The sequence below is a fragment of the Terrapene carolina genome, unplaced genomic scaffold (genome assembly GCF_002925995.2).
Source record: "Terrapene carolina triunguis isolate 2854851 unplaced genomic scaffold, T_m_triunguis-2.0 Scaffold89, whole genome shotgun sequence".
NCBI lineage: Eukaryota > Metazoa > Chordata > Testudines > Emydidae > Terrapene > Terrapene triunguis.
This window is the reverse complement of record NW_020664440.1, coordinates 17,423,325-17,451,101: the sequence shown is the minus strand read 5'-3', so window position 1 is coordinate 17,451,101 and position 27,777 is coordinate 17,423,325. Positions and strand designations below refer to the sequence as shown.

The window sequence follows — 27,777 nt, the reverse complement described above, 5'->3', positions numbered from 1 at the left end:
CTTGAAAATTCTTTAGTCCTGGTTTCTCACTGGATTAGCACCCCCTCATTTGATAGCAAAATGGATTAGCTTCTCTGTTTAGGAGGTGATGGGGAAACAGAGGTCTCTTGCTCTGTTAAATTTAGAGTTCATTCTATGCAGGTATTCATTTGTGAAGCCCTTTGGAATCCTTGGGAATGTAGGTTACTGTATGGTTTGGTGATGTATTTATTTAAATCTGAAGTTTGTGTGACATCTATGGCAACAGATTTTCATTCCAGTATTCTTTCAACAATATCATGTCCGTTGAGAGAGAATGTAAGACACTTCTCCCAGGTTTTCTTCAGGGTTAAGAATCTCCTCAAAGTGCCCCCTTTCTCTCCCTTTGAAACAAATGAGCTAAAATGTGGAGGAACAAAGGGCTCCATTTCCAAAAGTGCGTGCTATTCACTGACTTAAGGAACGAGTAACTGAACATTTTTAGGGACTCTTATTAACAAGCTTGTCTTAGAGGCAACTTATGCGTATTGCACAATTGTGTTTTTAATTAGGCCTGTCAAGCAATTAAAAAATTAATCACGATTAATAGTGCGATTAAACAATAGAATACTATTTATATAAATATTTTTGGATGTTTTCCACATTTTCAAATATATTGATTTCAGTTACAACACAGAATATAAAGTGTACAGTGCTCACTTTATATTTATTTTTATTATAAATATTTGCACTGTAAAAATAAAAGAAATAGTATTTTTCAATTCACTTAATACAAATAGTGTAGTGCAATCTCTTTAACATGAAATCTGAACTTACAAATGTAGAATTATGTACAAAAAATAACTACATTCAAAAATAAAACAATGTAAAACTTTAGAGACTACAAGTCCACTCAGTCCTACTTCTTGTTCAACCAATCGCTCAAACAAACAAGTTTGTTTACATTTGCAGGAGATAATGCTGCCTGCTTCTTGTTTACAATGTCACCTGAAAGTGAGAACAGGCGTTCGCATGGCACTGTTGTAGCCAGCGTTGCAAGATATGTACGTGCCAGATGCACTAAAGATTCATATGTCCTTTCATGCTTCAACCACCATTTTAGAGGACAGCTTCCATGCTGGTGATGGGTTCTGCTTGATAACAATCCAAAGCAGTGCAGACCAATGCATGTCCATTTTCAATATCTGAGTCAGATGCCACCAGCAGAAGGTTGATTTTCTTTTTTGGTGGTTTGGGGTCTGTAGTTTCCGCATCGGAGTGTTGCTCTTTTAAGACTTCTGAAAGCATGCTCCACACTCCATCCTGATCAGATTTTGGAAGGCACTTCAGATTCTTTAGTCTTGAGTCGAGTGCTGTAGCTATCTCTAGAAATCTCACATTGGTACCTTCTTTGCCTTTTGTCAAATCTGCAGTGAAAGTGTTCTTAAAACGAACAATATGCTGGGTCATCATCCGAGACTGCTATAACATGAAAAATGTGGCAGAATGCGGGTAAAACAGAGCAGGAGACGCACAATTCTCCCCTAAATAGTTCAGTCACAAATTTAATTAATGCACTATTTTTTTTAATGAGCGTCATCAGCATGGAAGCATGTCCGCTGGAATAGTGGCCAAAGCATGAAGGAGCATATGAATGTTTCGCATATCTGCCACGTAAATACCTTGCCGGCTACAAAAGTGCCATGCGAATGTCTGTTCTCACTTTCAGGTGACGTAAATAAGAAGAGGGCAGTATTATGTCCCGTAAATGTAAACGAACTTGTTTCTCTTAGCGATTGGCTGAACAAGAAGTAGGACTGAGGGGATTTGAAGCTCTAAAGTTTTACATTGTTTTGTTTTTGAGTGCAGTTATGTAACAAAAAAATTACATTTGTAAGTTATGCTTTCACGATAGAGATTGCACTACAGTACTTGTATGAGGTGAATTGAAAAATACTATTTCTTTATCATTTTTACAGTGCAAATATTTGTAATAAAAATATAAAGTGAGTACTGTACACTTTGTATTCTGTGTTGTAATTTAAATCAGTATACACCTCCTACCCCGATATAACGCTGTCCTCGGGAGCCAAAAAATCTTACCGCATTATATCGAACTTGCTTTGATCCGCCGGAGTGCGCAGCCCTCCCTCTTCTCTGCCCCCCACCCCCCGAGCGCTGCTTTACCGCATTCTATCTGAATTCATGTTATATCGGGTCGTGTTATATCGGGGTAGAGGTGTATTTGAAAATGTAGAAAAAGATTTAATAAATTTCAATTGGTATTCTATTGTTTAACAGTGCGATTAAAACTGCAATTAATCGCAATTTTTTGAGTTAATCGCGTGAGTTAACTGCAATTAATAGACAGCCCTAGTTTTAATTAAGTCTCTCTCCTCCCCCTCCCCCTTAAATGATCATATGTGCAGTCTATGCAAGGGGCTTTTCAAAGGGGTGTGTCCTTCTGGAATCTAGTGTAATCATCAATAATGCATATAAAAACTGGAGCTGCACAGTTTTTATTCACACTGGGCACATCACAGGTAACTTAACTGAGGTTTGACTGTGTGCAGCACCAACACCTGCCTTGGAACTTGACTAGAGCAGGCTATGAATTATTAAAAACTATGATTTGATCAGACAGGAGGAAAATGGAATGCTGCTTTCTTTGGTGTCAGAATTTTTAACCTAGTTTTTTTTATTGTTGAGATACCAATTATATCTTTTCTTCCTTTATGAAACTAGTTCAGACTAGGCTGATACTTTAGTCCTGTTCAGATCTATTTGGATTTTTTTAAGGGGGGTGGGCAATTCTTTTATAAGTTTTTTTTTTTTTTTTTCTTTCTTTAAAAGCTAAAGAGAAAATATTCCATATATGTTCACTGTTCTAACTGTATTCAGATTCTTAAACTGTGCTGATGCATTAAGCAACATGACTAGCATCTATCGCCTCTGTTCTTCATAGGAATATACATCTAAAGGAAAAGACAGACTGGCTCAATACATTAATAGGATAATATCTTTTACCTCTTTCAGGTCATTCGTTCAAATCCTGCCCAGGTCAGTAGTGACTGAAAGACCATTACTATCTGATAGTTGCTTAGTGGCTTAAGTGAAAGGAATGTGGGAAAGTGTCTACAGAGCAACATATCTGCCTAGCACATTAAACAGAACTATGTTTACAGAGAAATAGAAAATAGTGTGTTTATGTGTGACATGCTTAATGTTCTGTACATATGGTATTTTTGTAAGGATATATTTTTAATTTTGATGTGACATTTGAAAGCAGACTTTTTTCATTAATCTTTCAGAAATCTTAATTTCATTAAGGACCTCTGCTGGATATTCTTAATAATCAGAAGCACTTTAGTACACAGGTGAAGAAACCACCACTAATGAGGCCAGGGCGTCAGATATTAGATGTTGCATCCAACATTGAAATCGGCTACAGTTACAAAGCACTCATTTTAGAGCTCAGGAAAATGTAAATGATCCTCTTGGTCTCTTCTCTCACGTCACTGCTGTGTGAACTGTGTGGTTAAGGGAAGATTCTGCTTACAGTTGTGATTTTAAGTAGAGTTGCTGCCAAACTGCTGAGGTGATGAGGCTGACTTCTGTGTAACTGAATACGCTTTTAAAAACAAAACATTCCACACACGATTATGCATAATCTCTTATTTGTACATGGAGGCCAAGGGACTTAAGGACTGTATATCTGATTTTCTCAAAATCAAATACTAACTTCACATCATTCTCAGACTATGCTTGGGAGCAGAGCATTTTGAGAGTTGTAAAGAAGTTCTATATTAAGGTATGAGCGAGGGTTGGCTATAACAAATCCTTGTAGGCATTGTGCATGCTGCTGCTGAAACCATACACTAAGCCAGTGGTCCCCAAACTGTGGGATGCACCCCGCTAGGGGGGCGTGGAGGAATGTCTGTTGGGGGGACACAGAGGGGCCCAGGCCAATCCCCACGGGGGGGGGGCAGGGAGGGAGCAACACCCAGTCCCATTCTACCTCCAGCTCTGCTCTGGCCCAGCCCCAGACCAGCTCGGGCCATGGCCACAGCCTCGCTCACGACCCCCGCTGCGGTTCCCGGGGGCGACATGGACAGGTTCCAGTCCATAAGGAGGTACACGATGGAAAAAGTTTGGGGACCACTGCACTAAGCAAACAACAACACGGTTTATTAGCACAACTTCCCTGACCAACATTGACAGGGTTTTCTTGCTGGAGGTAGTATTTACTACTACTACTACTATTTATTTTGATTTATGTATTGCCCAAAACATACTAAGAGCTTTCCAAGCAAAGGGAAGACAAACCCTGCCTGGAAATGAACACAGTCTAAATCATGGCTTCCAAATTTAGAAAATCTTGCTCAGTGACCTGCACTAAAAAAGAAAACAACATTTTGGGGAACACTGCTACAATACTAGTCTTGGGAATGGTTCAAACTCTGGCAGCATAAGTTGGATCAAACCATGCATTAACGTTGGTCTCCAACCATCCTTTAGCCCTCTAAATGTCCACAACTATAGCACAAGTCAGGAACCCATAAAAACATGATTCATTCTGTCCCATGCTGCAGGATTTGTATTCTTTTAGCCATGTCCAGGGCTACTATGTTCTAGCAGATTTCCCTAGTATAAATTTTTTTTTTTCCATTGTAGATAGAACTTGAAGCATGGTGGTATCTGTTTAAAAAGCTGCCAGCACTGGTCAAGGAAACTGTACTAGCCACAGATGTGTCTGAAATATCTCAGAGGAAGCCTGGTTTAATGGTTAAAGTATAGGACTGAGTTCAGAGATTTGGGTTGCATTCTCAGCTCTGTCGTATTTCTGTGTGACCTTGTGCTTCATTTTTCCCCTCTGCAAATAAGAGTCTTAGCAAAGGCTTTGTATTCACAGCATTTCAGATAACTGGTATTTCCAAGGAAAAAAAATAATAATTCAAGGATTTTGTCAAATTATTTGTCCAGGTACACATTGGCTGTTAAATTCTCCGGTGTGTTGTTTTTTGTCTGTTCCTTTACTCCAGCCTTTGCAGTGTAACTTCTAAAGCAGCTCAGCCCTCTTGAAGGGAGTATTTGTTAAAGGTCTCTCTTGAATAAATATCTCCTATAATCCACAGAAACAGGCAAATCCACTTTAGAATTGCTTCTTGCATAAATGCAGTCAATTTAAGCAACACACTGCTCTCATGGAAAAGAGGCTGCTCAGAGATGCCCTTTCAGTGCCCAGAGGGAGTTCAGTAAAGTTCCTGTGTAGAACTTCTTTTCCTTTCTCTGATTTTCCATTGAAGGAAAAATAAAGGATGACTTTACACAGTAACAGATGAGGCCAGTGCACCCAACAATGACTGCTACACCCAGTATTATTGCTTCAAGGAAAGGTCTGGTAACATTAGTATGCCTCATTTTATAACCAGCTGGAGTGGTTTTTCTTTTTCCTCTGCTCTGTGTATAAGTCTTGCTTAACCTGAAGGTTCACTGTGATCTGACCTGAAATATCCCATAAAAACCATTGGGGTGGGGGCTTGAGAGGAATAATGGGGTCAAAATCAAATAGCTCTTTAATCAAACTAAGTGCATAATTTTTTTTGTCATTCTTGTTTATTACTTCAGGGGCATAGGTAACAGATCTTTTCCAGGGAGAATTCGAATTTCTGATCTTTTCTATACCTCAGTCTCCTGGTTCTTCAATATGACGCCCACACCTTTTACTTTATGTAGGTAAAGTATTGATAAAATATTAGTGAATGTATGTTATGCCGCCTCTCCTTCCCCTCAAAGATCTCTCTCTCTTTCTGCCCACACCCCTGCTTTCATATTTCATCCAACCTTCCTTACCACTCTCATCTGTCAACTCTGGATCTTGTTCCATACTATCCCACGTGCTTGGAACAGCACTCAGCCCAACACAAACCAAGCTTCCTTCCATCTCCTCACTTCAGAATTTCCTAAAAACCCACCTACAAATATTCTCTGAAGAATTCAAGTTCTAATGGCCGCATTCCATTTTGTGTGTATTGAGATGGCAAATCCTTTGGAGGTAGGGTCTTTTCATGTGTTATGGGGCACCATGTACGCTTAGGTGATAGGAATCATCAATACCAATTCAAATCCTTTAAAAATACCTTCATCACACTCTAATGCAGTGGTCACAATTGAAAATAATGTGGCTCTGTGAATATTACCCCATTTGTTCTGTGTTCTGGGATACTAAAATGCATGTTGCTGGCTCAAACCATGGAGAAGATTACATGCAGGGAATGTGCGAAACTACTGTACAGTTGGTTAAGTTTGAAGAAATGGCTGTCACTGTTACAAATACAATAAATGTTTAACATCTTACCACCTTACAACGGCTATCTACTGAGAGTTGGGCTACTCAGCACCCTGCATAAAGTCCTTAGTTTGCATAGAACCAGTCATAATTTGCTTGCGGGCATTAGTGAATTCCTTTTCTTCAAAAATGAAGCTTATTTGTGTTTGATTTAAAAATGTTGTCCGTTGATATTGAATAACCTGAGAGAGCTGAAATGAAGAGTGTGAGAGCTTAACCTCTCTCACTGGTAGAAATTGGAGCCAGTATTAAGAGTGCCCGACTAATTAGTGTTTTCTAAAGATGGTGCAAAATAATGTAGAAGTGCAAAAGCAATTGCATGTTGTTTTTAATAGCTCTAGTTTGTAATCAGGCACACACTGTGACCCAAATCTTACACACTGCTGAAGAAGCTGTTAGCAGGTAGAGGAGATGTTAATCAGTTTTTCCACCACAGAATTTTGTTGTGTTAGAACCTTCCAAACCAAGATGTATTTACCTTTAAATCCTTTTTCATGCCTGAGCACAGAAGCCATGGATCTAGTGTTTAGTTATCATGAGCTATGAATGGTTCAGATTGCCTTCTATTTAATATCTTTGTGTCATTTGAGACTGAAAATTAACTTGCAGTTTGGGCTAAAGAGAAGGTAAGGGACTTACATTGACAGTTGGAGTTCAAACACAGTTCACATAATGTAATTTTATCTGCAGTTTATTCATAGGTAGATAAGGGGTCTCTGTAAACATGGTCTTTCTCTTTCGCTATATAAACAGTAACACAGGTGTGGTTTTTCTGATTAGGGAAGAAGTTAAACGTAACTGGACCTTTTGACTTTATATGTTGCCTATTTGATTTTTCTAAACAAAAATCTGTAGTTTGCAGTAAAGGGTCTGACTATGGCTTAATAGGCTAAAATAGAAGGGGTATCGTTTTTCAGAATGTTGGTCATTTAAATTGCTTTTTGATTATGCTTTTCTTTAAGCGAGTTTAGAATACATTCTTCCACTGAACGTATTCTAATCAGCTTCCTCGTCCAGGAATAGTGTTGATGTATATGTCTTGAGGTTTCTTGGAGAGATCCTGATTTCCGCCTGTATAAGTTCTTGAGATTTGTTGCTCTATCTTCAGTAAATAGCTATGTCTGATGTACAGTCTCAAGTATTGTAGTGGTATGTACGATATCATGTAAAGTTCTTCATTCAACTTGTTGCAGGAGGATGGTAAGAGAAATTTCTGTGGTGTTTAGGAGATAGTTAGGCTTTTCAAATTTTACATCACCATTAATTGAAAGTCAATAGAAAAAGAGAAAAATTGGGACCCAGGACAGTTGTGGAGATCCCACAAAGTGCCTTTCTAAATAGGCCTGGACCTAAGCATTTTGCCAGCTAATTAAAATTCTAGATTATACCACATTTCTTGTATCTTATTTACAGGGCCATTGGTGGGCATGATATTTTACAGGTGTACAGGAAGACAAGGTCCCTGAAGATCTTAAAATATTAGACAAATCCATTAACACAATTGATGACTGAAGTAGGGAGGGGAAACAACAGTAACTGATGAGAAAAGAATACAGCAGATCATATACAGGATGTTTCCTTTCATTTCTTTACATCTGATACCTTGTTGCTAAGATTAAAGGAGATCTGCTTATGTACCTGAAAGAGTACTTCGTAGTGCCAGTGTGGTACTGGATAGAGAAGGCTCAGTAATAGGAAAATGGGGCTTTTTCTAGAAATTGGTCAACTATAGGCTCTCAGAGCATTTACTCATTTCTTAAATTTTTGCAAGAATATTTTTGCCCCAGTACTTTCTAAATAAAAGTGCCTTAAATAGTTTAGGTCCTAAACTTAGGAATTGCTACAGTGGATCACACCAGTGGTGTATTTTAGGTCTACAGGAGGCAAACACTTGATGTTTATTCAGTTTAAATGCCTGTTTAATCCTTTGTGGCCTCGCAGAATGGAACAGACTTCCAGGTGAAGGGTTGGAGCTACTGCCTTAAAAGCAGAGCTGTGGTTTCTGTGAGAAAACTAGAGAGCAGCTATTGTCAGGACCTAGTTTGACATTGCACTCCTGTGATAATCCTATTATAAATTCATTGTTTTTACAAATAGTTTTCCTTGTGGTGTTCAGTCCTTTGTGCCTGTTTCAAGATTCCTTCAGCCTGCATGAATTTGCACCTGTAAAATAGACTTTTTAACTCCTTCAATTAACTCTTTGAAACATCTTCTTGGAATAGGTCCTATTACTAAGGCTTCCATGACTTCTGCAGCAGTTGGTGTGCCTGGCCGGGGGCCACCAGAGCAGCTCAGGCAGCCCCTGGGCCAGGCACACTGGCCACTGCTGGGGCAGTCTCAGGGGCCCCCACACCCCCAGCAGCAGGAGTTTGGGTGAGGGGGGGCTCAGGGCTGGAGAGCGGGGGGTGGTGCTTACCTGGGGGAGCTCCCTGGAAGGGTGACAGCAACTCCCCTCCCTCAGCTCCTAGCTCCACATGCTACCGCCGCCCGCAGGCACCTCCGCCGCAGCTCCCATTGGCCGCGGTTCCCACCCAATGGGAGCTGCAGAACCAGGGCTTGGGGCGGAGCGGAGGCAGCATGTGGAGCTAGGAGCTGGGGTTGCCGCTTCCCAGGATCTGGGTAGGGAGCCTGCCCAAGCCCCACCAACACCCGCGGCACCCACAACGCCCCCTTGGCTACGCCCCGTGGCACCCCCAGGGCCACCCTCCTGAGCTGCACGTCCCGTCCCCCCACCTACACACACACACACACACACACACACACGTTTTAGTCAGGGGTATATAGTAAAAGTCATGGACAGGTCACGGGCCATGAATTTTTGTTTACTGCCTGTGACCTGTCCATGACTTTTACTAAAAATACCCGTGACTAAAACATAGCCTTACCTATTACCACTGTTGCAGTAATAATTCGTCACTTTAAATCCTAGATTAAATGGTGAGAGCGTCTATAATACAATTTTTCTTGTCACCAGCACTGGAAACAGCCTTCCTCCATGTTCTGATCCCTGAATAAATATTGAAGGGGAGGCAGACAAAATAGAAGGGACACTTAAAATTGTCTAACTCCCCAGCACACCGGAGCATATTTTCTCCACGGATTGTACAAAGGTTTCCTTATGTTTTGTCACTTTATATTGAAGCATACCTTCAGAAATTTAGATTGATCTTACCTACACTCTTCTGCTTAGTTCTTGAGCTCTGCCATTGTGTTGATGAATAGTTAAATAGTCTTAATATTTATTTTTATTTGGAGTGCACTATACTGTTTTGTAGATACTTTTCGTATTCTTCCTCATATGCACCTCTCCCACCCAAAAGAGAAACAAACAAATTTCTAAGCAGAGGAACCCTTTTCAGAATGGCTTTTGGACTTCAAGATGGTGATTTTTTTTTTTTATCCACTCTAAAGATGGTTTAACAGAGCTTTGCACACGTTTTATTTGCCCGTACCAAAAATAAAAACCCTGTATCAATTATCAAGTAAAAAGCGAGAGAGTAGATTATATGCTTTAGCCAGTAAATCTTCATACTGCTTTTTTGTTTAGTAGCTTTTTGTTATGTTGGTTGCTTGGCTTAAAATTATATTTGTTTCCCAACTGTGGAGCATTTAGATTAGTAAAGAGACCAGATGTTTCTAATTGGTCTGTACATGGTGGATTGAAATCCAGCAATGTTTATAGTAATGACAGGTAAAGGAGTAATTGAAGGAGGGATTATCATATTTTTGAGAGGGTGGACAGTGTGGAATGGTTCACTAACCAGGAAACTAATTTGTAAAACTCTTAAATTAAATGCTAGGCTGGGTGGTGTCCTAAATTATCTAGTGCCAATCTAGTTTAGTCCCAGTTTCCCTTACACACCCTGCTTTTGTGTTTAGTAAATTTAAAGTCCATATTTTGAAGCACTAGATGCTTTGAACACAAAGCATTCCAAATAGCTGTATTTTATCCCTTTACACATGAGGAGAGTGAGAGATAATAGCTGTAGTGTTATTACTTTTCTTGATATCTGTGTTTACAGTGAACTTTATCCTAGATCATCTTAGAACTGGAAGGTTACATCACTCTGTTCAAACTTTGAAGGAAGGAAAAATTCTGCCTTGAATACTGGGCTTGTTTTGTTCAATAAAATTTCAGTGTAGAAATTACTCTTGCTTTGAGTTAATAAAACTGTTTTCACTTATGTGAAAAAATTTTCAAACTGGCCTCCAATGTATTTTCCTTTAGGATGAGAACTTGTAAAGGGAGATGCTGCTTCATTTCTGTTGATATAATGTGAAAATTAAAAACTTGCTTTTCCAAAAGATTACTAGCTGATAATTTGAAGTCTTAATTTTTTTTTAAAATTGTCCTACAAGTTTTAATTTTAAAAGCTTGGTTTTCTTATAACAAGTATATGTACAAAAAGCAATACCAGTGCATTTTAACAATGCAAAGTCTGAGAGCGTTTCCCTCCATCAAAAACAGAAACCCTATCACAAGCAGAGTTTTTACTCCAAAAAGATGGAGGTGGCAGAAACTGCATGAAGTCAACTAAGGATTTCACTACTGCTATCAGTTTTACATGTAGGCACTCAGATATTATGGTGATTAGTTGCAGTACAAAACACTAAAGTAGACAGAACTCTTCTGTCACTCATTTGAACACTGATTTACCATATTCCACAGAGACCTGACATGCATCATTATCTGAGGGTTTGAATTTGAAACTGAGCTTATACACATCAGCTTTAAGGAACACCTATTAGAAAGTAAATTTCCATACCTGTTTTTACCTCACCGTATATTATTAAAGATGAACGTTTTTAAAATGAATTTACTATTCACTGTTTACTTCTCCATTTCATGCTGTTTGGACACTGAAAATAGATATCAAGTTTTTAGTTTTGTTTCTAGTTAGTTTCACGTTCTAGAACTCCTAGATTAGTATAGTGATGTAGTGTTTGCATTGAAAACATTGCAAAGGATGATGAAATCTAGACCAGAAAGTGTTTTCATCAAAATAAAACAAAGAATTTCACACAATAATAATCCCCTGTTCTTGTATAGTGCTTTTCTTCAGTAGATCTCAAAGCATTTCATAATCTTAAATGTTTGTATTTTTCCTCCTAAGGGTGTTGAGGATAAATACATTAATCTTAATACTAGGTTTTGTAATTGTGTATTTTGGGCCTAAATTGTTTTACAGTTTACTCTTCTCCTTCTAAGATTTGTTCCACTTGTTGGGTCATTGTCTCACATTTAGCTTTAACAAGTTGGGCAGTACCAGTATGCCTGTAACAATATGAAAGTGTCCTTCAGCTCTGCATCATGAATGAATTGGAGAACTTGGAATGGAGAGTGCTTTCCATGTTGCAAAGTGTGACTGATGTTGTCCAATTCGACATAGAGGTCTTTATCGTTGAAGTCCGACTACCCCATGTGTTAGCGTCCAGTGAAGGTCCGTACAATTGTTCAAGAGTGTTTTCCTGTCTGCCGGCAGCTTACTAAGGTTATACAAAAAAAACCCAGGTGTCTTTCGTGGTGCTTCATTTGTCCAAACCTTTCTTCGATGGACACTCGAGCGGTGTCAATGAACAAGTTTAAAAGAAACAAAAGACCCTCTTAAATTTTTCTTCCACGCTTCTGATCACCTCTGCCCTCATAACCAAACTATCTCAGACACTATTAGGGTGAGTAAAAAGTCTATTCCTCAGTCATAGAAAGTCATCAGATGTTGCATGTTCAGTATGGGAAAAGAAGGAACGGTATTTCTTTTATATGGTTGTGAGCACCTGGTGAAAATGAGCGAGTAAGTGAGGGTGGGGGAAAGCGAGTGACGGGGGGGGGGATGGAGTGAGTGGGGCCTCGGAGAAGGGGTGGGGAAAGGGTGTTCGGTTTTGTCAGTAGAAAGTTGGCAGTTTTATTAGTCACTGCTTACACTCTTCTAGTCTTAAAACACAAATACACTTTCACAATTACACAATTAAACAAAGTTCATGATATCGCAGCTGGGCTCTCACTTCACTTCATTCTTATATCTCAGTGACTGACTGGTGACACCCTGCCCCTTGTATATCCACAAGGGCATGGCTGACAACGTTCTAAGAGGTTCAAGGAAAATGTAGTTCTCAAAGTCTGGAAGGTTCCACAACATTCTACAAAGGTCCAGAACATTCTGGAAGGGGTTAGTGAGAAATGAATCCACATAGAGAATACCTGAAATATGTTACTGCAAACATTCAGTTTTCCCTTTTGTCACTAACAAAATCAGCAAACCGATCCCGACACCCCCCCAAGCCCAGCACCGCAGTCGGTCGCCTGCCTCTAAATACGGCCCTGGCTTGGGTGTGAAAAATCCACACCCCATAGCAATATAGTTTTACCAACTGAGTCCCCTGTGTAGATAGCGCTAAGTTGGTTGGAGAGCTTCTCCTGCTGATATAGCTACTGGCTCTTGGACAGGTGGATTAACTACGCCCTTTCCCATCGGCTTAGAGCATTTTCATTAAAGCGCTACAGCAGTGCAAGTTTATTGGTGCAGCTGTGCTGATGCAGCGTTTTAAGTGTAGACTTGTCCTTAGTCCTCTATCCTCATCTCCCAGGAAAATGTGACTGGCTATTCTTCTGAAAGTTACCTTTATTTACTTACTTGCTTCCAATAATGTTTTGGCTTTAATTGATCTTTTTCATTAAGACATTTGCATTCTGATGTTTTAAGTAGATTAGAGCTTGGATTTTTATAAAATGGACTGAAACAAAGCTTGCACTGATGTTTCCAGATAGGTTCTTTAGAGTTTTAATACACTTTTAATCAAGATATCTTATTTTTAAATAAATTCATCTGTTGGGAAGAAGAATGCTATTTAGTTGATAGTTTGATGTACTTTAGTTTCTTTGTACGAACAGCGTGTTGAAGTCCATATACAGTATATGCCGCCTCATAGTGCAGAACTGCAGTTTGATGTATTGGTGAAAGTACAGTTATGGAGATGGAGGGGATAAAGTTCAACATTACTTCACGGTTTTTTAAGTGGAGGAAAAGCTTATGGTGGACAGACTAGGTTTGTAAACCTTCCCCTCCACCCCCCGGCAAGATGAATTGTTTGATACTGTGTGCTGAATTATCTCTAGTTCAAAAAGCTGTCTCCATGCCTATGGAGCTCGGCTCAATTTCTTGCTGACAGCTGTATAGTGCTGGATTACCCAAGATATGATACACCCCTGTGGGGGTGGGAGAGTTGTCTTTCCTTACCAGTACTGGAGAAGTATGCAGATATTCTAAATGGCCTGATGTGGTAACACTCTCACACAGGCTGTTTGGTTTCAGAATAGAGGAAGCCAAGTTCCCCCTATTGGCACAACTTGGAAAAATTTTGATTTTTTTTTTTTGTTTGGTTGGGTTTTTTGTTGGGGAAACTGGGAGAATCCCAGGTTGAAAAGTATATAAAGAAAATCTCCTGCCACACACAGATAATACCTTGGTGTAGAAATCAAGGGGAGACCTTGAGCCTTAAGCTTTCCTAAAGATGACTTAGCCATGAATACAAAGTACAGCTGATTATCTACTGACTCCTGTGTCATATCATGTTATAAAAGCGAACTCACGTTGCAAAGCTCTTTGAACTATCTCAAGTATAAAACAAGCATTTAGTAAGTTAAATGTATAATCACTTCTTGCAATCAGGCAGCTTACACTACTGGTATTTTTGGTGCGCTGTCCTTTTGCTGAGTATGGTGCCTTAAACTGCTTGTTCCAAGCTATTGTGCAATTTCTAGATACAGTCTTTGAATTTTCTGTGTCTTGTCACATTTCACCCTGTGGGTATTTTTTCATTCTGTTGTACTATTTCTCAGGATCCACCCCTGTTATTACCTCACTTATGCCTAAATTCTTCAGTATCAGATTGTATCAGTTGCGTTTGTCAGGATAATGGTACTAGCCAACCTAAAATGTGACCTTTGCTCCTTTTTTACATTTTGTAATTTAATTTACATTTTGTTAAAGAGAAATTGTTGTAACTAGTTAGTTTTGCTCTTCAACACATTAAAGTTACATGCACCGCTTAAACGAATCTTTATTTTCCAGTATGTGCTTGGTATTCTGTGTCACTAAAGTTATTCTATATTATCAAATAACTTAAGGGGCACTGTGTGGCATTCGAAATCTCTCATTGCTGCTGTCTTTTCTAATTTGATGTTGGGTGGTATGAAATTTTCAATTCCATAAAATCAGTTTCTTCACAATTAATGCTATGTAGCCATTAATTCAGTTAAATCAATATAATTATTGATAAATGCCCATCTACTGCTTGAGTGAGCTTGACATTAGAGCCTACATTACATATAGTAGAGTAATTAAAATTCATCCCCAAAGCCAGTAATTTTGAAGCAGTCCCATTAACTTCTCTGATTTTTTGCTGGATTATAATGGATTCTCAGTTTCTATTCAATCTTTTTTTTTTCCCTGCTTTTTTCCTTCTCAGTAGTTGTGTTGTGATCTCATGGGCAGGATGGGTCAGGGTCAGTACTTCGATAAGAGACCTTCAAGAAATAGTCTCCTTTTGATTCAGTAGGTGGTGCTTTGTTCTGTACGTGTTGAAAATGCCACAGTATGCTGTGTTCTGGGTTAAGGCACACTACTACATTGTTGTAAAATGAAAATTTAGGATTGGGTAGTATAACACAATTTTTAATGTGCATTCTTTTTCTTCAGCCAGCCACAAACCTGGGAGCTTTCTGTGATATTTCTAATCAAACTTTATGCTGTAAACTAGCTCTTGGGTGTTTTCAAAAGTAACACAATTGCTTTCAACAGTGGGCCTCTAAGAACAGCCCAGAACAGTTGTTTCTGCATGCCTTTCCCAAAGTTGGGCTGTGTATATGCCCTTTGTTGGCTCCTTATTAAATTCTCCTGATTAATTGGTCAACAGAACTCCAACAGTGTCCTACTGAGCAATTTATTTCCTTCTCCTTCTTCACTTCCATGTATTTGGCATCTTCATACAAACTGTTCTGAGTATACCATTCCTCTGCTGTTTTCTTTTGCAAACCTGTAAAACAGCATGTACGTTTTCAGCGTTGTCTTTCTTCGTTGTGCTGGAGTTACCTCTGGGAGAGGCAGCCCTTTGCTGCTAAAACCTCCCTGGAATACATACTCACATTAGTCTGTTGCCTTGAGTTCGTAAAATACTTTGTGCTTAGTCACCTCATCGCCATTCAAGTCATCTGTCTTTGTTCAGTGAAGCTCTGCGTAATATTTGTAAAAACATTATCTAATATTTGTTATTATGGTAACTCATAAAGGCCGCATCTATCCCATCATCTTTACTTTCTGAAGATTTTTGTGCAAGAGTGAATTGTAGTTACTGAAAGTGATGAAATTTCAATGGGAGTTGGACACCTAACTCCCTTAAATTCCTCGGTAATGCTACTTGAATAAAGTAGTTGCAGTAAACAGATTGTGCATCCCCTATGGTTTTTATTGTTGGTGAAATAGAAAATCCTTTACAGATAGCTCTGGTGACCTTACTCAGCCCAGAATTTGGATGTAGCTATGCTGAGAATTTAGCATGATCTGAGGTTCAGTTAGCTTAGCATTCGTGAGCACTATTTTAAAAAATAAAAATAAGCACCAGGATATTTTTCCCCACCAATGTATTTTGAACACTAATCAAGGAAGAAAAGGTCTGTTGAATTCTAAAATCCTATGATTTTCTTTCATACAACTGCATCAACATACTGCAGCAGGAAAGTAAAACCGTGAGAGATCAGAAAGACAGCAACCTCCCTCCTCCGCCTCTTTCCCCCCCCCTCTTCCCCTGGGAACCAGGATGTCTGGCAACCCTGCACCTAGAGGCTGATCACTGTAGCTGTAGGTTTCTTTTCAGAGCAATTTGTACTGCTGAGAAGGATTCCACTGAAAAGCTGAGCTGCGATGTGCACCAAATCTTTATTGGTATAGGCTGGTCTTCACTATGAAGTCCCCTGCATTAGCACCACAGCATGACACCCATCATAAAGCTGTTCGCACAGAGGTAAGGAGGAGAAGTTCAGGACCAAAGGAAGCTAGAGGGAGAAAATTGAGGGAAGCTGCAATGAAATGCTATGCAATCCAAAACTGCCAAGAGAGGGAGATGGTAAGTTGGAACCGGCTCCCCGAACACTTGAAATATCGCATTGAAATAATGCTGACTTGTCTCATTGTTTTTATCATTGATTGGTCTACAATTTCCTCAGACCAGCTTGTATTTCCTGTTCTGCAGTGGTGCTTTTAGACTGGATTTCCAACACTACCTTACATCTAAAGTGGGTTTGACATCTTACCATTGCTAGGTTGTGCTTCATTCCTCTGCTGCTAGAATAGGTTAGCTCTCACTAACGGTTCTCAGTGCAGTTTGAAACACTAACCCTAATAAAAATATTAATTTTTTTAACATAGTACTTGGGAAATGGGGGGGAAAAAACTATTAGGGCAAGTCATTCCTCTTTAAGGGCAGGATGTAGGACCCCAATAGAGGAAGAATCTGATACTGATATCAAATAGTTATCTTTTAAGAAAATAAAATGGTTCCACTTTTATTTTAGGATTCACCCCTCCATACCGCTATCCTAGAATGAGAGTGTTTGAGGGTCCTGATGTCAGACTGGCCTTTTGGTAATCAGCAAGAGATCCGTGTTATCTCTAGTCTGGCTTCTCTCCCTCCCTCCTGCCTCCCCGGCTCCTACACTGAGTGGCTGTACAGGCTCTTTGCAGCAGGTACTGTGGTACATAGGGGAATAAACATCTTAGGTTATCTGAACTTCAATGCCAAACAGGTTCTTTAATCAGGACTGCAAACTCATACTGTTAATTCATTGCACAATTTACAGATGAAAGTCCTATCTATGCCTAGTGGTGGAAAAATGCCTTGTATGGGAGATCTGATCTTGTAGGAGCTAGTTTGTGTGGGGCCTCAAATAATTTTTGGTCAGTATGTGATCATTCTAGGAGTATAACTTTTGCCAGGTTTAGGGCCTGGGTTTGAAAAATATTCCTTACAGCAAGAAAAAGTTGAATTTCCACTCCAATTATTTTCTCTCATTTACCTGCCAAGTCAGGATTCTGTTTCTCCAGTGATAACATCAGTAACTCCTAAAGCAGAGCAGGGAGCACCTCTGTTTTAGGTGTCAGTGATGTCAGATGTTTGTTACAAGATTATAAACACAGAACCTTGAATTCAGTTTTTGGCAAGTTAAACATCTTTCAGTCCCCTTTAAGTCATAGTGACTTCACTTTGGCATATGGGTAAAGTTTGCTAATCATATAAGCCCCTCAGCTTGTCCCTCAGAGTCCTGTTCTGAATTGTTAGGTTGATTATCCAGATAAAAGCAAAGTTTGTTCTTGTTCAATAGCAATGTAGCAGAAGAAAAAAAAGTCCGACCTTAATGGTTGCTGTGTACTGCCTGTTACATCTTGTGCTTCAGCCTCTACTTTTGCTGCAGCTCTTCCTAGTCTCTTTGTTCTATGATAGTTTTTCAGTTATTTAAACATACCTTTAATAAAATAAAAGTAATCAGTAACAGAAATGAGAGGGGATTAAGGCAATTTTGTGAAAGTGGAAAAACTAATAACTGAAGTCAAAGGGGCTCTTAGTTTGGTTTGGCAACAATTCTACACTGGCTTTTAAAGGAGCCACCTCAGAATACAATGAGTCTGGCATAGCTGCAAGTATTCAAAATCAGGAAAAATGTGTTTCAAAATGTGTCCCCACCAAACTGAAAAAGTAGATGCATGAGATCTAGATTTCTCTAGACCAGAGATTTCTATGAATGTACTTTACAGACTGAAGTAGTAGCAAGAGGCATCCTCTCTGGAAGAGTTTTTGTCATCCTGCTTCTAATATGAATGAGAAGGGAAGTATAATTCCACTATCCACACTGGTGGGGAGAGTTCACAGAAAATCTACTGGTCCAAATTGCCATGCATGTAATTGCCTTTAGGCCCTGAACTTAGGGTATTGTATGCTTTGGAAATGTGGGTCGATAATTTTTTTTAAGTGTGGTTATACTTTTGGAAATGTTTCTTAAAATGATATCATGGAGTTCCATTTTTTCCCCTTAGTGACTTCAGGATCAAACTTGCCAGTTTATAAGTGAAAATGTTTTTCTAACCATTGGCCTGAAAGCTCCCCCTGGGATCTGAAAGTCAAGCTGGATTTTTAATGGCACACACATTGCCAGCTAAGTTCCCTCTAAGCTGTGCTGCAATGCAGCAGGCTATCAAGGGCCGCACAAGCGGGGACAGGCACCTCTTCCCCAGCCCTGGAGCTGCTGCAACCAGGGAGAGGCACCTCTCAGCCCCGGCTGCTGTGGCAAGAGAGAGCTGGGGGGAGTCCTCTCTCCCCGCCGCAGTCCCCAGGTAGGCCTGCACCCCAAACCCCTCATCCCCGGCTCCATCCCAGAGCCCACACCCCCAGCCGGAGCCCTCACCCCCTGCACGCCAACCCTCTGCTCCTGCCCCTCCTGCACCCCATCCTCAACCCTGGCCCCACCCCAGTGCCCATACCCCCACCAAGAGCCTCTGCCCCAGCCCTGAGCCCCCTCCCACATGCCGAACCCCCCAGCCCTGCCACACATCATCTCCATATTGGTGCACATGACAAAATTCATTCCGCACATGGATGTAAAAAATTAGAGGGAACATTACCAGTAATTCTGACGTCGGAACTTTAATGATTATATGTGAATTAGAATAGAATCCAGCTCCCCCATAGCTGGACTGGCTTTGCAGTGCTATCAGGAGTGAAAACCTGTATGAGTCATAAAACTATGCCTCAAAATACCCACAGGGAGCAGATCTATTGATCTTTGCTACATGAGTACTTTGCTGATCATACTGGCACTTTAAATATTAATTCCTTCCATACATCTTCCATGACTTCACACTGAACAGTTTCAATATAGGTGAAACTTAAAGATGTTTAGTAATTCTCACATTCTGATTAGCGGCATAAGCTAATAATGAGTGGAACTCAAATGAGCTGGTGACCTTTAACTAAGCTGTGTGTATCTTTCTCATAGTACTATTGAGGTCATTATACCTCCATGAATTTCCTTTTGATTATTTTAGGTAACTTGTTATAGTAACACAGGAGGTTACAGGGAGGCCCCCTATAGTGAAGGATGGGGTTGGGTGCGAACCCTGTTTGTTGTTTTTTTAATTCCTCATCCTCTCTACCCTTCACAAATGGACTGAAAAAGTGAACGGTTTCAGAGTAGCAGCCGTGTTAGTCTGTATCCGCAAAAAGAACAGGAGTACTTGTGGCACCTTAGAGACTAACAAATTTATTAGAGCATAAGCTTTCGTGGGCTACAGCCCACTTCTTCGGATGCATATAGAGTGAAACATATATTGAGGAGATAGATATAGATATTAAGTAATAGAAAAAAACTTTTGAAGTGATAATCAAGATAATCTTGATTATCACTTCAAAAGTTTTTTTCTCTTACTTAATTGGCCTCTCAGAGTTGGTAAGACAACTCCCACCTGTTCATGCTCTCTGTATGTGTGTATATATATCTCCTCAATATATGTTTCACTCTATATGCATCCGAAGAAGTGGGCTGTAGCCCACGAAAGCTTATGCTCTAATAAATTTGTTAGTCTCTAAGGTGCCACAAGTACTCCTGTTCTTTTTGAAAAAGTGAAGTTATGAACACTGAAAGGGAGGGGAATGGGAGCAAAGAAAAATACATTGTTCTTGGATTTAGGTCAAATGGAACTGCATATAATAGTACATAGCTGATTATCCTAGATGCTGAAATAAAAAAAGGTGGTCGTTGCTATAATTTTCCTCATGGAGATAGCCTCCGTTTACATACTGGCCTTTTGAAGCTTGCCCAAAGAGATGAATAGCCGAGAAAAACTGAAAAGGAAAACTTCACACAGTTCTCAAATTCCAGCAGTGATACAGAAGAGGGGGCAGGTCTGAGTTGTCATAAAAGCATTATATTTTATGTATTTAATATTTTAATTTATTTAATTATGAATTTAATTTTTCCCATTTATCGTAAGGGGGGGGGGAAATCTCACATTGTGTCAAGTACTACCTTGTCATGCTTTCTAGCCACATATTTCAAGTTACTAAGGATTAACAGTCAAGAATTTCTTCTGCTTCCTTTCTGAGCAAACCTGATTTCTAGATTAAACCACAGCTCTGTTCCAAGGGCTAATTAATTGAAGGATTAAATAGCCTGTTTGTAAAGAATGGTGTTGATGTCTTGGCAGCCTTGATGATATTTCAGCAGAGGCTTCTTATGCAGTACTTTTAAGTGGTGTAAACCTTTTCTTCCCATTAATGTCATTACTGAATAATTAGCAACCAATATTTATATTAATTTACTTGTCTTTTTATAAATGTATGCGAGATTTTATGCATTATGCCAGAGAAAAGTAGCTTTCAATTATGTAAGTGGGATCAGTGGATATTTTGATTGAAACTCTATCTGTCAATGTAGAAATTAGTTCTATTTTTGACAGCATAAGAAAACCCCTGTGGAATTAGGCACCAGACTAACTTTTGAGTGCGCATTTTCATGCACCACTTTTGACTCTCCTGGGTAAGGCTTAAGTGTGTAATTTTTCTTGTGCACTCTTAGTTGTTAAAGTTTATGATTAAGCTTTTCAACTAATCAAAGGAGCCATTCCCATTAATAGCTATGCTGAAAACTCTCAAGTTAAGGAGCAAGTACATATTTTAGACATAATATATTCTATGCTTTGAAAAATCAGTTTTTGAGCCCAGGAGAGTTGTTAAGGAGTCAGAACAAGGACTGGAAATCAGGACTCCTGGATGCCACCCTTTAATATGCCACTGACTAGCACTATGACCTTGTGCAAGACACAAACTGAATGTATCCCTCTGGAAAATAGAATACTTTGGATAGAAATCACCATGTCTACACAGCAGCTGGGAGATGTAATTCCGAGCACAGGAATTCCTCTACTTGAGCAAATGCCTAAAAATAGTAGTGTGGCAGGCTGTGGTGGCTTAGGCTGGCCATCCAAGTACAATCCTGTCTGACCACCTGGGTACATACTTGAGCAGCTAGACTGAGCTGCCACCTGTGCCACTGCACTGCTATATTTAGGCACTAACTCAAGCAGAACTAGTGCATGTATGTCTGTGTGTGCTGGGAATTACACTTCCCAGCTGCTGTGTAGACATACCCTAAGAAGATTTGGCGTCTTTCAGTCCTCCACTGTCTAGACTATGCTACTGAAGATGGCTATTACCCTCATGGCAAACACTGATAAATTAGTTGTTCAGAGCTAATCTCCATAGCCAGCAGATTCACCTTAGCTCTAGAACTAGGTCTTTTCTCCATTATGAGATTGCCTTCTCAGACCCATACTTGTGAGGCTGGTCATGCAGTCATGGAGCCTTCCTGAGTAGTGCATCCCGTGCGAGGTTTTGTGCATATCCCTCAAGCCTAATATTCCATTTTCCAAAAGTGTAAATATCCTGGTTTCCATAATGGGGTTTAAGAAAGCCTCTTGTCGTGCAAAAATGAGTCACTACAGGTATATAACTTTGCAGCACCTTTGCAAAGGACTTTCTTTCAAAGGTTTTGTAACGGGGTTAGGGGAATGTTGAGGCAATATTATGTATAACTTTATTATGCTCCCTGTCTTCCTGCACCTCAGCTTAATTCTTTGCTGAAGCACAGACAAAGATTGTCTCTCTTTTTTAGGACTTTCCTGAAACCATTACACAAAGTTAAACTTCAGGGCTGTTGTATGTAAAGCCATGATAAGCAAGTGTTGTTAATTCTCAGTAGACTTCAAAGGGACTGCCATATAGTTTCTTAATAAATAAACTTTAAATGCACACAGAAATTATCATAAGTAGTATAAAGCATTGTAAATAGTATTTGGAATACTATGGCTAACTTTTAAACAAAAACTGCTAGGCAGTAAGTCTACTAGTGTTCCTTGTATAGATTTCCCCACTTTTAGCATGCATGTGCACATGCATACACATTCCCCTCTGATCTTAGAGTTATTTCAGTCTTTATAGAGTGATCATACATAGTGTGTCACCTCAACTCTTAACAGCTTGAGAAGAATGGCAGCATCACAATCCTTTCAAACTCTTCAAAACCCTGTTGGCAAATAAACAGTCGGGATCTCCACAGCTTGCATCATTCTAGCCCTTGAGTTAAGAGTTGACTGGTCCTACATTGGTGGCGAAACAAATCGGCAGCCTGTATCCAAAGTAATGACCCATCCAGCCCTCACTTCAGACATATCTCTTGGTTTCACATCAGTCAGCCTCTGAGTCCGTAGGGCTGTCTTTAACGTCTATATTTAGAATCTTACAGCCATCCCTCAAGATGCTCTGAGAGGGTAACTAGGTGTGTGACCTGTCTGGTGGCTTACTCACTTTGAAAACTTCCTGTACAGCTTCAGAAACAGCTACTGAGCAGCATGGCTAGTAACTGCCAAACACTAATTTGCTGTGGTGGTATAACCAGGTTGGTCCCCAGGATATTAGAGAAACAAGGTGGGTGAGGCAATATCTTTTATTGGACCAACTTCTGATGGTGAAAGAGACAAGCTTTTGAGCTACATGGAGCTCTTCTTCAGATCTAGTTCTGCATGTGTCTGGGCCTTTCTGAGTTGCCCTGTGCTGCTCTCTGTATGTGAGCAGAGACACAGTATTTGAACTAATCCTTGTCTCTGCCCCACTGTTTCTCTCCCTTTCTTTGCGCCAAACAAATCAAGTGCTGCAGTACAAAGTCTCGCATGGTTTGCTGTTACAGTGAGCCAAGAAGAAGAGCTGAAGACTTGGGCGTTCCTTATTCAGGAGGCTGTGTTGGCTGAGGGATCCTGATAATCTCTGTGCCCTTGCAGCCCAGCTCCATCACCTAAGGCCTCTTCCGGTTCCAAATAAGGATCTTTAAAATACGCACAGCAGCAGACTTCAACCCATCTACTGATCCAGGAGTCAAAAACTTGCAGATTATATATTTCTATCAAAGAACATAAGGCTTCAGGTCAATTTGTTTTCTTGAAGATACAAGAGGACTATAGATCTGTCAGCAAAGAAGACTAAATATTGTCATATACAGAAATACTCCAGGCTTCTAGATCCAACAATCAGATCAAATCATGTATGTGGGTCGTGGTTTGTAGAGAATGGAATTGAGGGATGGTTACAATGGGTGGATATTTATACCAACAGAACATAGGAATGTTTAGTTTAAGGGATATTCACTTGCCCTCTAGTTGTTCACTGTCCCAAAAGCTTCTGTAGCCACCTGCTCAGACTCTAATCTTCTACAACGTACAGCTCTAACTTCTGAGAACAGCTGCATCTTGGGAAAGTCACCATCTTACCAACACAGTCATTAAAACTGAACTGCTCCTCGTGATAGGCAAAGTGGGATGAGAGGAATAGTTATTTTAATTGGGGTGGATAATTAATTTTGTTAGACCATGGACATATACCCATGTAAGCTGTACCAACAGCATTTTTAATTTGCTGTAATTGCTGTTTATAACATGTTTTAAATACCCTTTATTCATACAGCAATATTTAGAGCTTCCTGATATAAAACCACCAATGTTTGCGTTTCTAAATGAGTAGAAATATTAAAACCTAGCCAACTGGGGACAGAGGTGAAAGGCATTTCAGCACATTGTAAAATGAAGAGCCTGCCCTGAAGGATTGGCCACACCGCATCTGGGCAGTGAGACAGGATGAGGTTCCCTTCAAAGTTCAGCAACTTCATCCTTGATCATCCTGCAGAGATTGCTATGGAATAGTGGAAGGTGGTTACCACTCTGACAGAGAAGAAGTGAGAAATGACACCTAAGACCTGTAAAACCCAGAAAAGGTAGAAGGTGAGGCAAAACATCAGGCTTGTGTTTTGACATGGGGAAAACCCATGTGCTTGATATTCCACGCCCATGGTTTTTTGAGTCATCAGTTATGTCTGAAGGTTTTCTGATGGTGTTCCTGGGCTTGTCTTCACTGCAATGTTAGCACAAGTTAGTACACGTCTGTTACTGCACTCAAGCTAGCCTAGCTTCAGTGAGCAAGGCCACACTTCAAAACAACACTGGAGTTACAATGAGAGTATGTCTACACTGCAGTTAGGCAACTGTGGCTGGCACATGCCAGCTGGCTCAGGCTAAGGGGCTGTTTCATTGTGGTGTAGACTTCCAGGCTCGGGCTGGAGCCTGGACTCTAAGACCCTGCGAGGTGGGAGGGTCCCCAAGCCCAAACATCTACACCACAATGAAACAGCCCCTTAGCCTGAGCCCTGCAAGCCCGAGTCAGCTGGTATGGGCCAGCTGCAGGTGTCTGAGGGCTTGTCTACACTGGCATTTTACAGCGCTGCAACTTTCTTGCTCAGGGGTGTGAAAAAACACACCCCTGAGTGCAGCAAGTTTCAGCAGTGTAAAGCACCAGTGTAAACAGTGCCCCAGCGCTGGGAGCTACGCCCCTTGTTGAGGTTGGGGTTTTTTTAAGAGCGCTGGGAGAGCTCTTTCCCAGCGCTGCGCCACAACCACACAAGGCACGTTAAAGCACTGCCACGGCAGTGATTTAGTGTTGCCAGTGTAGATTAGCCCTGAGTCTACCCTGAATGATTGTATTAGCTGCTGACGAGTTTGTAACTTGAGCTGTTGCATTACAACTTCATTACTAACTCGAGCGTCAGCATCACTCGAGCTTCAAAACCCAGCCCCACCACCCTTACTGTGGCCAGTTAGCTCAAGCTTAAAAAGCTCCACTTAACTTGAGCTAGAGATTGTGTGGACAGAGTCAAGTCAGGGTCAACACTCAAGTTATAGCTCAATCTAACTGTTCTGTGAAGATATTACCTGTCTTCCAATATTTTTTTCTCTAAATTAGGGCAATTGCTCATGTTACTATTTGGCAGAGATGCTTACCAAATGTGGAAATTTGATTGGTGGGAATAATTAGCTTGGCATCAGAGTGTACCGTGGCGTGGAGCTCTCCAAACCAGGAACTGAATTTGTGCATTTCAGAAGTTTGTTGGAACCACTGCGAAGTAGATAATGGTTACAAGCCCCAAGATGAACAGTATATGGCCTATCTACAGAGCTAGTGACGTGCTCCTGAATGAAAGAAGTGTATAATGCACTATGTTCTCTTGGCACTGACCCCCCCCCCCCCCCCCCCATCCTTTGATTGCATACATTACTGACAGCCAAGCTGATTAGCAATTAACTGAACACAGGTGCTGTGTTCTGGTACTGTCTGGACAATAAATTAACATGTCTTAAAATAACTTCCTCCTTTGGGGTGGGTCTGCCCTTCGGAGGGGTTATTTGAAGGTCATTTATCATTGAGCAGCTGATCACGAGCCCCCCAAAATGATTATAAGTCACTGCCTCACTTTCAACTAATGATCCCCTAAAACACATACGGCACCCATTAGTCTCCTAGTTAAGAGGATGCAGCTCTTGTCTAAATCCTTTTCCTCTTGGAAGAGGTCTGTATCCATGTTAGAGCCCTCAGAATCTATTCTGTTCTGTCTTCCTCAGAATTAAGACTGGAAGCCGGTTCCAAGAGCTTGTTGGTGTAGTTTCTAGATTGCTCAGAAGAGGTCATGCAGACTTGCAGCCTCTGTCCACTTGGGTAGTGAATAAGACTGAGATTGTAGCTGGTTTTACCACACTCAGTGTCCCCATTTTCAGCCATTCAAAGCTTTCCATAAATGCTCTGATTAAAAATAGCGAAATATTTTCAGTTCTGGCAGAAGGGGCAACGGTGGCTTTGTTTGCCACACTTGTCCACATAATTCACAACTTTCCACACTGTCCTTCACCTTGTAGGTGCTTAAATCTACTTGATTACTCATTTCTGCATCTGTTGTTAAAGGGCCCGGGTATTAAAGAATCTCTTCTTCCTCCCCTTCACCCCCTTCCCCCCATAGATGGAGAAACTAAGGCAGAGGATACAGTTTGCCCACGTTTCCCAGACGAAATTGATGTAAAATGTGGGGTGAGGATTTAGGAGTTCTGGCTTTCAGTCCTGTGCTCTGATCATTTGACACTACCTAGGTTTCAACAAAACATTATTTCTTCCCCCTTTTATAAAAACACTTTTTTTTTATAGCTGCCCTGATCACTTTCAGGTTGACAAGAAGCACCTTCCTTCTTGCTTTATTAATTTTCAGAGACCAAAAGCCTAACTTCAAATCTCCTCCTGTCTGTGTCAGTGACTGGAAGTATTTTTAGTGGGCTCAGAAATGTTTGTGATGTGTTCATGTGACAAGGGCAGTTCACTTGTTTGGAGTTGCTGTTGATTTCTAGAATATCCATTCAGGGCTTTTGCCAACATACACAGGGTACTCCTGTTTCATATTACAGTGACACTGCTTTGTCAGGGTAGAATTCAGCCCAGCATGGCTGGAGCCTGTCTCTGCTAACCTCATTCCGTAGTACAGCATGCTCAAGCTAAGGAGAGGCATTTGCGTAGACTGTAAATTCCTTCACTTACTTCAGAACCAGTATGGAAACCTCATTGACTTCTTCTGAAACAGTATGTTTTTTCTTTTCCCCTCAAATGTGGTGATATTGAGTTGTAAATATGGCTAGTTTGCTAGATAGACATGTGAACAGGCAATGAATATCTAGGTGCAGCATTTCTGTCAGGCACAGCTTACAACTTTGGTATTTGCACTCTAAAATTCTGTATAATGGCTGCTATTTACTACTACGAAAGAAACAAAATTAAATATATATATCATGTACTTTCTCTTGTGTAACTAAACCACATTTCTTCATCTCTTTGGGTTTGTGAGGACAGAGACTTGGGACTTGTATATTGCCTTATCTGTTGTTGCCCCAACTCGGAGTATTAAAAACTAGAAAACCAATTGTGCTACTGATGGACTACTTGTTTTTAAAAGGTTTGTTCAGTTTTACTGTGTGGGTGGCTCTCGTGATGAGAGATGGCTCGTGTGCAAAATAAAGCTGTTTTGGTTCGATGACTTATTAGAAATCATTTTTAATTCAAAAGGTCCTTGTCTTTTGTCTCCTTGTTAGGGTTGTTCCAGCTATGGTAAGTGACTTTTTTTCCCCCTTGATAGCTGAGGTCAGACTTTCCTGCAGCAGTATGCAACAGAGATGCTGAACTTGCGTCTCAAGCAGCATAGAATGTTCAGAATTTGACAAAAAATGCAAAGCACAGATTTGCCTGTCAGTAGGTCCAGAGGAAGCAAATATACTTGCATTAATATTAGGATTGTTTTTTTTAAATAGCATAAAATTTATTCTGATCCTAGTATGTAGGCAGTTTATTCACATAACTCCTTGCTCTTCAAGCCAAGAATCTACCTCTTCTGGCATCCGTCCACCTGTCTCTCCTGGTTTTACAAGCAGTCTTTATGGATGGCTTTGAAACCAGGTGCTTGAACAATAGAACAGTGATGCTTCTCCGGCTCCTGGCAAGTAAAACTGTCTTCTTAA

General features: G+C 40.4%; 1 protein-coding gene across 2 annotated transcripts in view; it reads left to right on the top strand.

The window, feature by feature from the left end:
• The window catches only part of TMCC1 (transmembrane and coiled-coil domain family 1), a 154,438-nt gene that overhangs the window by 65,043 nt on the left and 61,618 nt on the right, over positions 1-27,777 (top strand). Inside the window, exon 1 of one of the 2 annotated variants that reach the window (XM_024207516.2) lies at positions 26,768-26,848. The exons of the other annotated variant lie outside the window; for it this stretch is intronic. Coding sequence (XP_024063284.1) covers positions 26,819-26,848 — 30 coding nt within the window. The 5' untranslated portion in view covers positions 26,768-26,818. Of the gene's footprint in view, positions 1-26,767; positions 26,849-27,777 lie in introns of those variants that run through there. 2 annotated transcript variants of the gene reach the window in all.